This window comes from Eublepharis macularius, chromosome 8 (assembly GCF_028583425.1).
Source record: "Eublepharis macularius isolate TG4126 chromosome 8, MPM_Emac_v1.0, whole genome shotgun sequence".
In the NCBI taxonomy this organism is placed as follows: Eukaryota; Metazoa; Chordata; class Lepidosauria; order Squamata; family Eublepharidae; genus Eublepharis; species Eublepharis macularius.
The window spans coordinates 44,601,289-44,615,003 of NC_072797.1; the positions used below are offsets into that span (position 1 = coordinate 44,601,289).

At 42.3% G+C, this 13,715-nt stretch overlaps 1 protein-coding gene across 4 annotated transcripts in view; it reads right to left on the minus strand.

Annotated features, from left to right (window-relative positions):
- Positions 1-8,149, minus strand: part of SSBP2 (single stranded DNA binding protein 2) — a 165,309-nt gene extending 157,160 nt beyond the window's left edge. For all 4 annotated transcript variants that reach the window (XM_054986656.1, XM_054986655.1, XM_054986654.1 and 1 more), the window contains exon 1: positions 8,046-8,149. In XM_054986656.1, coding sequence (XP_054842631.1) covers positions 8,046-8,104 — 59 coding nt within the window. In that variant the 5' untranslated portion in view covers positions 8,105-8,149. The remainder of the gene's footprint in view (positions 1-8,045) is intronic.
- Between the last annotated feature and the right edge of the window lie 5,566 nt (positions 8,150-13,715).

Here is a 13,715-nt window from a genome sequence, read left to right on the forward strand (position 1 = left end):
TTAAGGAAAATATTAGCATACAGTAATATTTCAAAGCCAGGAAGATATTCCTTTGGCTCCCTTCTTTCAATACATTAGAATTCAAATAATAATAATAATAATAATAAATCACTCTAGTTCTCAAGACTATGCCTGCGTACACAGCTATCCTAATCCAGGCACTCTTGTATGCCAAAGTGACTCAGCTATATACACAGCACTCCCCTTATGTAGAGGTCATCCCATTTTCTACGATATCATACTCAGAACATTCTGAATCCAACCCCAGGAAGAGGAGTAATTGGGTAGCTTCCGAATGCAAGATTCTGTGTGTTGATTGGAACCCCACAGAATTTGGCAGCACTGCTCATCCATATATAACCTATCCTATGATATTATATAACCAATATCTGAGAAAGATGGACAAAGTGGGATAGTACATAGTATACATATGTGCAAGTTGCATTAGTGCTTCTGTACAGGAAGGAAAACAAACCATAATATGGTTTTTATAAACAAAGAAATAGTAATTTAAGCTTTTATCTTAAGCTTACCAAAAAAAAAAAAAAGACAAGCCAGCAACAGTGGAGTTGACCATCCAGGTACAAGTATTTGGTTATGTTAAAACTTCCAGTACTGTTGCTATACCAACTGCTGTAACTATGATTAAATAACAGAAATGAAGCTTCTCTGCTAAGAATTTAGTCATGTGGTACTGGTCACAAGCACGATTTCCCGGCACGATCCCGTTTAATGGCTCTTTTTCTGATGTCATTGGGCCATTAAAGGGGATCGTGCTAGGAAGACGCTTCATGCTGTGAGTTTGCGCAGTCTCCCATGGCACGTGGGAAAACAGCCATAATCAAACCCTAGTGGAACTGTATAACAAGTTGTCTAGTACATGTTGACCCATGTGGAACAGAAAAGTTACTTGGAACAAATGTCCACTGGATCCTTTAAAACAGAATTAACCTGTCACTCTTCTTCTCACTTTTGATGTTAATATTGCTTTTTGCTAGCCATTAGCCTTTAAAGTATCAGAAGTCATCACTACGTTGGCTCTGATGGGTGCATTCAAAATATTCTGAATTATGTCCTAGAAAGTGAGCTAAGGGATAAATACACAAAAGCAAGTCTTCTAAGACTAAGAGTTAGCAAAGTATGTGCATTCACTTTTCCTTTGGTTCCTCAATCCACCACCTCCAAAAAAAAAAGCAACTTAATTCAACTAATATATAACAGCATAATAGCTTTCCTTCCACCCCTACCTGTAGTGGTTCAGGAAGCTGAGTCTGTTTATCCAAGCTGCACAGCTTGTGATCACATGATACATACCACAGCACCATTGTCTTATTCATGGTAGAGAGGTTTTATAACTGCTTCAGATAATTTCCAGGCTATGCAGTATCCAACTGGGGATTTGTCAGTATTAGCCTACGCTGGTGGTGGCAATTGGAGTACATCTGCACAGAGGGCACTTCTGTGCATAGTGACCATAGTATATGAATGAGCCTGTCTGATGGGGAGGGCTGTCTAGAAGCGTAATACAATAAAACAACAACAACAACAACAACAATAATAATGAATCCTTGATCTTATTAAAGTGATTTTCTAGCTAACAGACTGGAAACTTCTTCCTGAGATGCTGATTTAAATGAGCAGTGAACCTGACTTTACTTCTATATTACTTACTTTGAACCCTTTTCTCACTTATATAAAATGTCGTGTTCTTGTGTTTGTTGAGGAAAATATTCAGAGCCAAACTATACAATCTAAAAGAGATTCAAACTTAAAAAGACCCTCCACTCACAGCTTCTGTCCAGATTTGACTCTCTGGTCAAGGACTACATAATTTTGTGCTGACACCAAAATGTTTAGTGGCAACAGCAAGAAATATAATAATATTTTTATCACTGTTAAAATTCTCCTCTTTCTCTGAAGCTAAGTTTTTAAGGATTCAGGCAAGTTTGTCTCTCTTACCATACTAGAAGAAGACAACAGGAACTTCCAAAAAAATGGCTTATCTGTGTACTATAGCAGTTTATTATCAGAAACATTATGGGATCCTGCTTATGATCTGATCTCACATAGGAGTCTATCACACAGGAACTGACTTGCATTGTTTCCCTGGTGCTAGTACAGTTGCCATGAAGGGCTTTGAATAGGATAGTCATGATCCTGAATTGAGCCCAGTAACTGATGGGAAGCCAATGGAGTGACTGCAGAAAGGGACATGCATGCTCCGTCTATAGCTCATGAGAATAAATGAGCTGCAGTGTGGAGTCTCCAAGTCAACTTGGAGGAGAGGAGGGAGGTCTATGCAGAGAAAATTACAGTAGTCTAGCATCAATGTTACTGTGCCTTGGACCCAAGTGGCCAGAGCGGCTGTTGGTAGAACTGGAGTTGGTCAACTATTGCTCTCATGACTATCACATTCAAAGCTGTTCATGGCCTTGGCCCCTCATATCTGTGTGACGGCCTCTCCCCCTATGCTCTGCCATGGCAGCTTTGCTCATTTGGACCGGCTCTTCTGCAGATACTGGCCTGCAATTGGGCAAAATCAACAACTGCCCATACATGTGCTTTCTCTGTGGTAGCCCCCACGTTATGGAATGACCTGCCTGAGGTGGTCAAGAAAGCTCCTACTCTTCTGATTTTCCACAAACTATGCAAAACTACATCATTCAAGAGGTCTTTCTATCCAGATATTGGACTGGGTCGTAAGGAGTAGCTTGGAGGGATGCATTAGTGGGGATAGGGACTATATGCTTGCTACTGTTTTGGATACAGTCTGCTGATATATACATACACCTACTAGGGAGCCTTCTATACTGCTAAACGTACCATGTAAATTAGTTCGCTTTGTTTCAGGAAGATTTCATCTCTGTGCTTGGCTTTATGCTTGTTTTTTACAAATTTCTGTGACCATACCATATTATTGCTGGTCTCTGACCGTGGAAAATAAACTACCACTACTACCTACCATACCATATTGTATTTCTTGCCATTGAATGTCCTAACTGTTGTTCATTATTGTACTTGGCTCAGTGAATTTCCTAGCTGTTGATTATGGTGTATTTTCACCTGCATTATGTAATCTGCCCTGGATCTCAGTAAGAAAGGCAGACTATAAATTCATTTTAAAAAGTGGAAATGGGGCTCCACAGGGTGGGTCCCCTCTCATTTTCTCTGCCATGGCCCCCAAGCAGCAGCCAGACTGACACCTTGTCAGGGGTCTTTTCAGGGTTTTTTTTTTAATCAGCAACTGAATACTGTTATAGCATTACAACATTCTAACAATCTATCAGGTTCTCTGAAGCTTTTTATTTTTAAAAAGTCTTTAGATCATTTCATTGCAGAGATGTAAGGAAAAGGAATATCTCTACAATGAAAGGGGCTATAGACATACTCTTTTTAAAAAAGAAACTAAGAATTCAGAGAACATAGTAAACATCATAATGCTGTAACATCATTCGATTGCTGGTGTTTATTTAAAAAGCCATCTGGTAGAGGTGGGGAGGCTGCTGTGGGGAACTGGGGCAGGGGAAATGATAGTGATGTGAGTGACACTGGGAAGATCCAGACTTTCCCATCTGTCAGGATGCCATCCCAGCTTTACTACAATTTTTCCCAAAAGGTCACAGCAAAGCAGGTTTGGGAAAGACTACAGGAAAGACAGGGAAAAGATGAGAGGTGCACAGAAGCACCATATGTTTCTCAAATCAGGGTAAACAACCTATGTCTAAATGACCATAATAATGCCTCTAGGTAACAGAAAATGATTTACACGCTCAAGAATAGTGATTATTGGACACCACTCTCTTAGAGAGAATTATTATGAAGATTTGTTTTAGCATTTTATCATCTATAAATTGTTTATTTGACTAGTAATTATTTACCCAGCTGCCTGAACAGTCTGAGCCTATTAGAGCTTGGAAACTAAGCAGGATCAGCCATAGTTAGTACCTGTATGGGGGACAACCAAGGAAGACCAGGGTTGCTACGAAGAGGAAAGCAATGGCAAACCACCTCTCCTTTTCTCTTGCTTTGAAAACCCGTGAGAGATCACCATAAGTCAGTTGCAACGTGATGCCACTTTATTATTAATATATATATATATGTGCTGCCAAAGAAATCCAACAGCAATTTCTTCAAATATACAAAAAATCCCTGAAGCTGATTCATAAGTATTCATCAACAATTGTAACAAATGTTGATTACAGGGTTCATTAAAATTAAATTCACTTTAAAGCTAGACAGGACACAAGAGTTATAGAAGTAATTACTAAAGCAGTAGGAAAACTAAAACTGAATTCAGAACCATGACTTTACAACAGCAGCTCTGCTCATTAAGTGCAATCTTTAGCATATCCACACACTTGCTTCTTCTCACAATAGAGATTCTCTCAGTGGACAAGCAGATACTGTATCCTTGGAACTAAGTGCCCACAAACTCTTTGCAAGTATGTTTCCCCCTGCTACTAGCAGTAACTTGCATCAGAAGGATACAAAAGTTTATCTGTTCTGAAAAACAAGTTGTAAGAGCTCAAAAATTATACATTTATAATTTAAAACACAATGACACAAACTTAAGAGAGTTTAATATACTTATTTTCCAAAACAGACTATGGCAGCATAGCAAAAAGAAAGTTAACTCCATTATTGTTTCCACTTTCAAACCACAACAAAGAATGTTAGCTTCTCTGCATATATACACAAGCTTCATCTACAGACTTCTTGTATCAAAATTCAGTCCAATTTAGGTCACAGAATGAAAGGTGCAACTTTATATTAGCATAATTGTTATATTAAAACACTTCAGAGGATACTTTCAATCATAAATTCATTTTCTTCTTGATCTGATTAAGTAAACACACTGCATTCTACAAAGATCATTAAAAAACAGTCTCTGTAAACCTGGAGCCAAGTGAGCAAACTTATATTCCCCATTAAAGAAAATGGACAAAGCATACATGACTCTATCCCATATGAGCCTCAGAAGATGCTATATTACACATATTTATCACTACAAGTAGTTTATTCCTTGTGCACACATTTTTCCTGTCAAAACAAGCATTATATTTTTATTTCAAAACATTATTTCAGATGTAAACAATTTTTCAATTCCATTTATGCTTGCAGAAGTTTGGTTCATCAGAAAAGCTCAGAAGGATGTTTCCCTGCACTCTCTCTAACTCTACTCATTTTGATATGACGACAACTGCTCTCAATAGAACCATATCCCCAGGGTAGGAACTGTACTGTGGCCGAAAAGTACCATAAGAAAACAAACGTACATAACTCTTAATTCCACTGAAGAAAAGGCACATGAGGCCTTGATCAGCTGGGAAGTCACCTGAAAAGATTATATGCACAACATATATTGTGTTATCTGCATAACATATAGCAGAATCAAGAAGTCAATATTTTTTCCTTTTCCCTAATTTCTAAATAGTGCTCCTTACCTGACACAAAGGCAAGAGTGCCCAGATTTCACCCAACGTTTTAAGTTATTTTTATTTAACAATATTATATTGGGCTACAGAAACTCTACAATAGGGTTGTATTGTATGCATTCCTTGTTGCAAGCTGTAATAAATGGGAAAGTGAATGTATTCATATCAAATAGCACCATCTAGCAGTTTCCCTAACTTCACTTCAGAGGGTAACTATTACTTGGTATCAGTATAGCTGGGTTGTCTTCTGTTTATTTGTCTCACATAAAAACTTACTACAGATTTTTAATAGTCAGAAGCAGAAGCTGGGGGAAAGAAAAACTATAGCAACGAACACAAACATGCATTCTAAAAACAAACTTAAACACTCAAACCCTCCATGTTTCTACAGAAAGATTCAATAGAGGCCCTTATTTTATATATTTAGTGCCACTCATTCTATCCAGCAATAGACTTCACACTTAAATCTATGAACTGACAACAGCTAAACACAGAAACAATCACAATTCCAAAACCAGCTCATAACTTTAGTTAAAAATACGTAAGATTCAATTATGTACATACAAAAGTGAAAAGTTTCTTTAAAATTCTTTGTTTGAATGGTTCGCTGGTTTAAAAACTGTAAACTTCTCACTAATTTCTGTTCTTTCAGGCGCACTATTAGCTTTTCCGTCTCCTCCTTTGAACTCTTCCCTAGCATAAGGTTAGGCATACAATGATCAAACAACTGACAACTGATTTAAGGTTCTGGCCTATTTCTTTGTCTTTGGAATCAGGAAGTAATGCTCTCCAAAATGCTGCAGCAAGGAAACCCTTTAGGTGAAGGTTCACAGCAAACTGCCTCAAGGGAAATATATCAACATGGCTAACATATTCATTCTCATGTTGAGTGAAGTTCTAAGTGTTAAGCACAACATCGTAGAAGAAACTTTGTGGTTGGCAGTCCATGTCCCCAGACACCTTGCCTCACACACCTTGTGAGGCAAGTGCAATGATGAAGTCTTGAGACAGAAAACATTTACTATTTATTTATTTCACCTTTTCCAGGAGCATTCATTCTATCACAAACATTTTTCTTCCTCACAACCACTTCTTCCTTGAGTTCTACTATGTCAGGAGCTGCATTTTAGTTCAAAGTGAAAGAAACTTCAGAAATCCAAGTTCAGCAATGCCTCAGGATTTCAAACAAGTAACAACTTAAAAAAAAACAATCATTCTGCATTTTTGTGTACTTGTAATTGTTGATACTGTTTTCTAATCACTTGGTCCATTTCTGTAGTTAAAAAAATACGAATGCAAACAAACTGGACAGAACAAGAGCTCTTTCAATTAAGAGCCTAGCTTGGTTTGCTGTTTTGTGTACTAGGTAAACATGGAATGAGCTTTATTTTACAACAACTTCTTTGCACTTTTGAAATAACTTCCAAAACTGGCGAATCAAAGCACTGCAAGAGAGCTAATATATTCTTCCATGGGGCAGGATCTCGCTTCATTCAACAAAATTGTTCTTTAAGTGTTCCTTAAGTAATTGTTCTGTTGCTTAAGTACAGAAACACCCATTTTCCATTGCCCTGACCTCCCCCAACCAACGATAATCTGCTATTCCTCTTCTAACTCAGCCCCAAACTTTCACTCTGCCCCCCTCCTAGGGACAACACGATTTCACTTCTCTCAAAACACATCCTCTCTCAACAGCCCCCATCCGTATTCAGACTGCATTTAAATGTGGGGGGGGGAGGACACCAGTGAACTACAGGAAACTTCTACCCCCAACTGAGGCCAGGATATACCAGAAGAAGGTGTTAAAGGCAGAGGAAAGAAAAAGGGGGTGGGGAGGAGGAGGAAGAGACCAGGTTCTGGTTTTTTAAGAAAAGTTGAGTGCCGCAAAGTTCACAGGCGACGCGAGGAGGCTTCTGTTTCTCCCTCTCCCCCCAGCGGAAGCCTCGGCACAGCCCAGGCTCTTTTGTTACCAAAGTTGTTCCAACACCATCTCCTTCCCGCCCGCCCCCCTCCTCACGACACCATGACCCTTGGTGGGAAAGGGGTGTGTGGGGAGAAAACCCCCGCCAGGCCAAGCGTCTCTGGCGCCGAAGCAGCGCGAATCCTGCCCTCCAGCCTCCCCGAGGCGTGAGACACCACAGTCCGCGCCAACCACTTTCTCCTCACCGACGGGGCTCTAGCCTTCCGCCGCCCTGCCGGGGTTCGCGAGGGGCTCGGGAGCCTCCGTCCCGTCCCCGGCCGAGGCGGAGAGAGCGCCAGGCACCCCGGCCCCACCCCCCTCGAAGGGGACTCGGCCACCCCCGGCTGCTGCCTGTGCAGGAGAGTCTCGCGCACTTCACTTTTACCACACGCACAAGCACGCGCGCGCGCGGACAGACACACATACACACACAGAGACACATGCACCCCTCCTCCTTCCTTCCTACACCTCGACTTGTGGCTTTGGTGTCCCCCCCGCTCCGTTCCTCCCTCCCGCGCCAGGGCTACGCTCCCCGAGCGCGTGCGTGGCCCCCTCTGCCACAAGCGGGAAAGTTACTTTGTGCGGGGCGTATGCGCCCCCCCCCTCCGCCCAGCCCAGTCAGGCTGTGCGGTCCGGCGGGCTGTACTCACTTCTCCCTGGCCTGGCTGTCGGACGGGACGCTGCTGTTGCTCTTGCCTTTGCCGTACATGCCTGCAGAGAGCTCCGACTGTCACGCACCTGTCAACCCATCACAGCCTCCCCAGGAACAGCCCAGTCACCATGGAGACGCCGCCACACACACACGCCATTGGCCCGCCGAGCTCTCGAGCACGCCTCCCGCGCCATGATTGACAGGCCGAGGCCAGGACGGGCTGCTCTCTCCTCCTCTCCGCCGGCTCCCTCCCCCCACCAGCCTCCGGCTCCTCCTCCCCCTCCCGCTCTCCCTTCTCCGGCGCAAGGGGGAATTAGAAACGGTTCTAGAAGGATTTTAAACAACTGGCTGTTCCCTGCATTGGCCGCACCGCCCGCCGCCACTGCCGGAGACAGAGACTGCTGAGGAGAGAGGGAAACTGCGGACTGGACTCCAAAGCCAGCCAGCCAGCCAGCCAGAGCAACGCTGGGCGGCTGAAGCGCTTTCGAGAGACGCTGTGCAGCACGCCCGCCTTGCTCTCTTCCCCGGGCGCCCCCTCCAGCCGTCGAGCCCGCAAGATTCCGCTTTCCCTCTTTATTCAGACCAGAAACGCCGCCAGTCTGTCCCCCACCCCCCAGGCGTAAATGCTTGCCTCAGCCTCGCTCCTTATCAACATGATCATCCCACGTGTGACCCGAACACGCCATTGTCACATTCTCACGCGCGCACACAGACAGCTGGCCACCAGCAGCACGCGACGCTCCTGTTTCCAGTTTCCACCACCCCAAATGGGAACAGCATAGGCATCGTGATCCACGATCCAGTCAATAGCAGAGGTGCCACATCTCCAAGCATAGAGACTGAGAGGTGTTGTTTCAAAACCCAGTTTCCTCACAGACGGCAGAACAAGCCTTCCATAATCAGCCTTCTTCAGTTATGCTTTACCATGCTTATGGTGCATTGTATAGCACGTTCTCCCCATGCCCATTGTATAACGTAACAATTGAAATGGGCTGGAAAAATTAGAGCTGTAGTACAAGTATGGAGGCTTAAAGTACATGCATCACCCCTTTCAGGTAAAAGGTGATCAGGCAACGTAGAATTTTCTCGATACTCGCGGAAATACATAATAACTGAAAAGAAGTATAGTCCTAGGCACATGTTCCCTCATCCCTAGTCCTACTGAACTGTCGGCAGCAGGAACACTCACAGACTCAACTGGTGGTATGGCTTTTCTATGCAGATCTGCACAAAAAAACTCTTGATTTAGACCACACAACAACTTTTCATATCCAGGAACTCTATTATGTCACACAAATTATAGACTTGAGCCCCTACATAATGCAGATTCAGAACTACTGATCCTAGTTTGGATGGTCCGCCTAAAAACTGCCCACTTTCGCTCCTCTTTCAATGCATCCTACATCCGTACATCTTGGTATCATAGTAATGGCAAAATAGACCTCACAACACTGATTCTCTGGGACTCATGAGCAAGATGAGAATCCAGTAGCACCTGTTAGCAGGAGCGAGCAGGAGCATGAACATCACTCCCATCCTACAGTCACTGCATTGGCTACCTATCAGTTACTGTGCTCAGTTCAAGGTATTGGTTATTACATACAAAGCTCTTCACGGCCTTGGCCCGATATACCTATGGGACTGCCTCCCTCCCTATGTCCCTCTACAGCAGCTTCGCTCATCCAAACAGGGTCACTTGCAGGTGCCAGCCTGCACATGGGCGAAATCAACAGCAGCCCGTACATGGGCTTTCTCTGTGGTGGCCAGGGCTTTTTTTCAGGGGGAACGCGGGGGAACGGAGTTCCGGCACCTCGTGAAAATACTCGGCAACAGTGCTTGAAAATAATATGATTTCAAAGAATCCCGTGTGTTTCTTCCTCATTTCCCTCTTGAGAGTTCTGCCACCTCTTTTCCCAGAAAAAAAAACCCTGGTGGTGGCCTCTACCCTGTGGAACGGCCTGCCTGAGGAGGTCAGGAGAGCTCCCATGCTCTTGGCTTTCCACAAACAATGCAAAAACGAATTTTTCAAAAAGGCTTTTTACTCAGATGGCAGTATTGTAGGGAGGGGATCTCAGATGTTTTGCTAATGAGTTAGAAACCATAGACTTCACCATAATGTTGCCTTACATATTATCTGTTGCTTTTAAATATGTACTCCTATATAGTACTTGTGCTTCATGTTGTCTAATGTCAGTCCTAGAATTGATTATGTTCTGTTTCAGTAATTCTTCAGCCTCATGTTGGATCTTTGCTAATGCTATGTCTTTGTAAATATTGTTTATGGAAATGTCCTTGATGCTGTATGGAAATGCCTGCCCTTGTCCTTGCTACTGATTGTACTAATCTCACACTATGTAATCCACCTTGAGTCTCAGTGAGAAAGGCGGACTATAAATGACAAAATAAAATAAAGACCAACAAGATTTCATGGCAGGGTTGGCAGCTCCAGGTTGAGAAATTCCTGGAGATTTTGGAGATGAAGCCTGGAGAGGGTAGGGTTCAGGGAGGAGAGGAAGCTCAGCAGGGTATAATGCCACAGCAGTCCTCCAAAGCAGTCATTTTCTTCAGTTGTACTGATCTCTGTGGCCTGGAGGTCAGTTGTAATTCCAGGAGATCTCCAGCCATTGCTAGTACCTGGAGGTTTGCAATCCTATTTTCAGGGTAAAGCTTTTAAGAGTCAAAGTTCTCTTCATCCGATACTAGGCAGTTCTGATTCTTACCAAGGGAGCTTTGACTCTCGAAAGCTTGTACCTAGAAATCTTGGTGGTATTTAAGGTGTTGTGTGTGTTAAGTGTTGTCAAGTCATTTCTTACTCATGGTGACTCTGTGAATTAACAACCTCCAAAATGTCCTATCATTAACGGCCTTGCTCAGATCTTGCAAACTGAAGGCTGTGGCTTCCTTTATTGCGTCAAGCCATCTCATTTGGGATTGTCCTCTTTTTCTACTGCCTTCCACCTTTCCTAGCATTAATGTCTTTTCCATTGAGTCATGTTTTCTCATGGTGCAACCAAAGTGCAACAGCCACAGTTTCATTATTTTAGCATCTAGGGATAATTCAGGCTTGATTTGATCTAGAGCCCATTTATTTTGTCTTTTTGGCAATCTGTGGTATCCATAAAACTCTCGTCCCACACCACATTTCAAATTAATCCATTTTCTTCTGTCAGCTTTCTTCATTGTTCAACTTTCACATCCATCCATATATATTAATGGGGAATACCGTAGCATGATTTATCTTGATCTTGGTCCCCTTGATTTCTTTGTTGCAATCTCCCTTTCGGATGATGATTGAACCAAGGGGTAGAAAATGTTTAAGAATTTCAATTTCTTCGCTGTCAACCTTAAAATTATGTTCTTTAAATTAAAATTGTGAGGTGCTACTGGACTTGAATCTTGTTCTTTGACTACAGACCAACACAGCTACTCACTTGAAACTATTGGGGATCCATGTAATTTTAATACGATGATTCCATATATCCATCCCCATATATACACAATTTTCATAACCATCATTGCTGAATGAATCAGTAAAATCAAAGACCCAGAGCAGTCCTGATGCTGTATAAGACTCCAATCCAGCTCAAAGATCCTTATAGTGTTTTACATGCAGACTCTGCAAGATCACTACTCAAATATACGTCACATCTGTCTCTGCTACCAATAACTTAAAAAAAAAAAGCTTGGTTTTCCTAACACAAGTGTGATACAGAACCACCATGCACAGCACAAAACTTTCTGGAGCCACATTATGACATTTAGACTGTAACCAGAGTGGTTTCATTTGAAGGTGTGCTTAAAATAATAGTAGAAAGTAGACCATGGTCCATTGCTGAACCACTGACCAATTTTAGAGGAACCACCCAGTATCTTCCAATTGCTGGGACACTCACAAAGAACACTGGACTAGGTGGATCTTTATATGATCCAGCAAGGCACTTCTAATATTCTCAAGCAAGAATAAATGGCCAGGATCCCATAACAGATTAGTTATGCCTAGAGATTTTTAACTGTACACTGTTGCTTTAGTAAATTTAAAACACAGAGCACAGCATACAAAAGTGAGGTCAGATCACCACCAATTTAGAGAGAGGGCTTGGGAAATCAAGACATTAAAAATTATTACGACTGAAGAACATCTGTGCAAGGCATTTGAGCTTATGTACCAATGTGGCATCAAGACCTGCTAAATACATATATTTTATTACGTAGCCAGTATGAACAGATGCACTGAGGTTACATGATAAATGTGTCACATCAGGTATAAAAATCATAAGGATCTAGTATCAGGTTTTGAGATACACTGAACACCTTGGAAGAGCAACAGAATTACAGCTTTCAGAAAACAAAATAAAGGGTGTGTTCTTAGAGACACATAAACATAATTGGGCGAGGGAGAAAATTACAGTCTTGTCAATCTAACTTCTGCCTCAGGAAACAGAGTGCAAATCATATTGGGGCAAAAATGCAATCATAGAGGGCTAATCTATGTAAGGATTATTCCCTAATGCCTGGTTTACTCATGTTCATGCCCACCTGTTTTTTCCTGCTTACCTTGTCTTGGTCCCAGATTTCACTCATCACACTTTATTTAGTATATCTAAAACAATAGCAACGTGCTGAAAGCAGCATGGGCTGCTCTGGAGCGACTTTCTCCTTCATTCAGAAGGAGGGGGTTGGTACGGGTCATTCATGACCTCAGTTAGTTCACTTCCACCTTTCCATGGAATCTGACCCAACAATACATACACAAACATTCTTCAGCTTTTTACCACTGCATTTCAAAAAGTGGGTGTTATTCAGTTTTTTTCCTTTTTTAAATTGGAGTTTGCGGCTGTGCACCTCCAATTAAACACTTCCACCTGGAGAAGATTTCCTGCTGCTATTGACTGAACTTAAAGATACAGTCCCATCAGTGAAGACTGGAGTGCTTGTCTTTAAATTGACTAGCTTAGTATTCCCCCCAACTCCTTCTACTTCCTTTTGATCCAGAGACTTTTGTCCCAACCGGCATATGAACAGTGATGGAAAGAGAAATTGTGAGCATTCCAGGGGGTATTAAAAGAGGAAATGGTATTTATGAATCCAAGAAATGTAGATGGAGACTATGGCCAGCAGTAGGACTTATTAATGCAACATGGTCACCTCCCGATTCCTAAAAGGGAGAAGGGAAAGCTGTCTATGAAAAAAAGAGCAAGGGGTGAATGTTAGAGAGCAGCATTTCTGTATGATAAGTGAAGGTGAAGAAGTATGTTTATCTACAGATAACAACTAACCAAAATGCGTGCCTGCATTTGTGCATATGGGAATTCTGAGATGTCTCTGGGGATATAATGTGGTATTGCTCATGGTATGGATGTAGTATGGTAAATTAATTTTCACATGGAAGTAAAACAGCAAGCCTACAAAAGTTTGAAGAAGTCTTTGTATATATTCTCACACATGCTTAAGAGGACTACATTTTGTTGTGACTATCCAGCAAAGAGGTTGCAACAGACATGATCTCTGCAGTACTGCAACAATGACATGGGCCACTTCCACATGTCCTTAAAGGGAACAGCCCACTCACCCAAATCTGGCGGCTTTTCTCCTTCACTCCACGTGTCTGCGATTTCAAAGCAGCAGCAGGCTGCTTGGCTTCCATTTTTAGCACCTTTTATGAGAATGC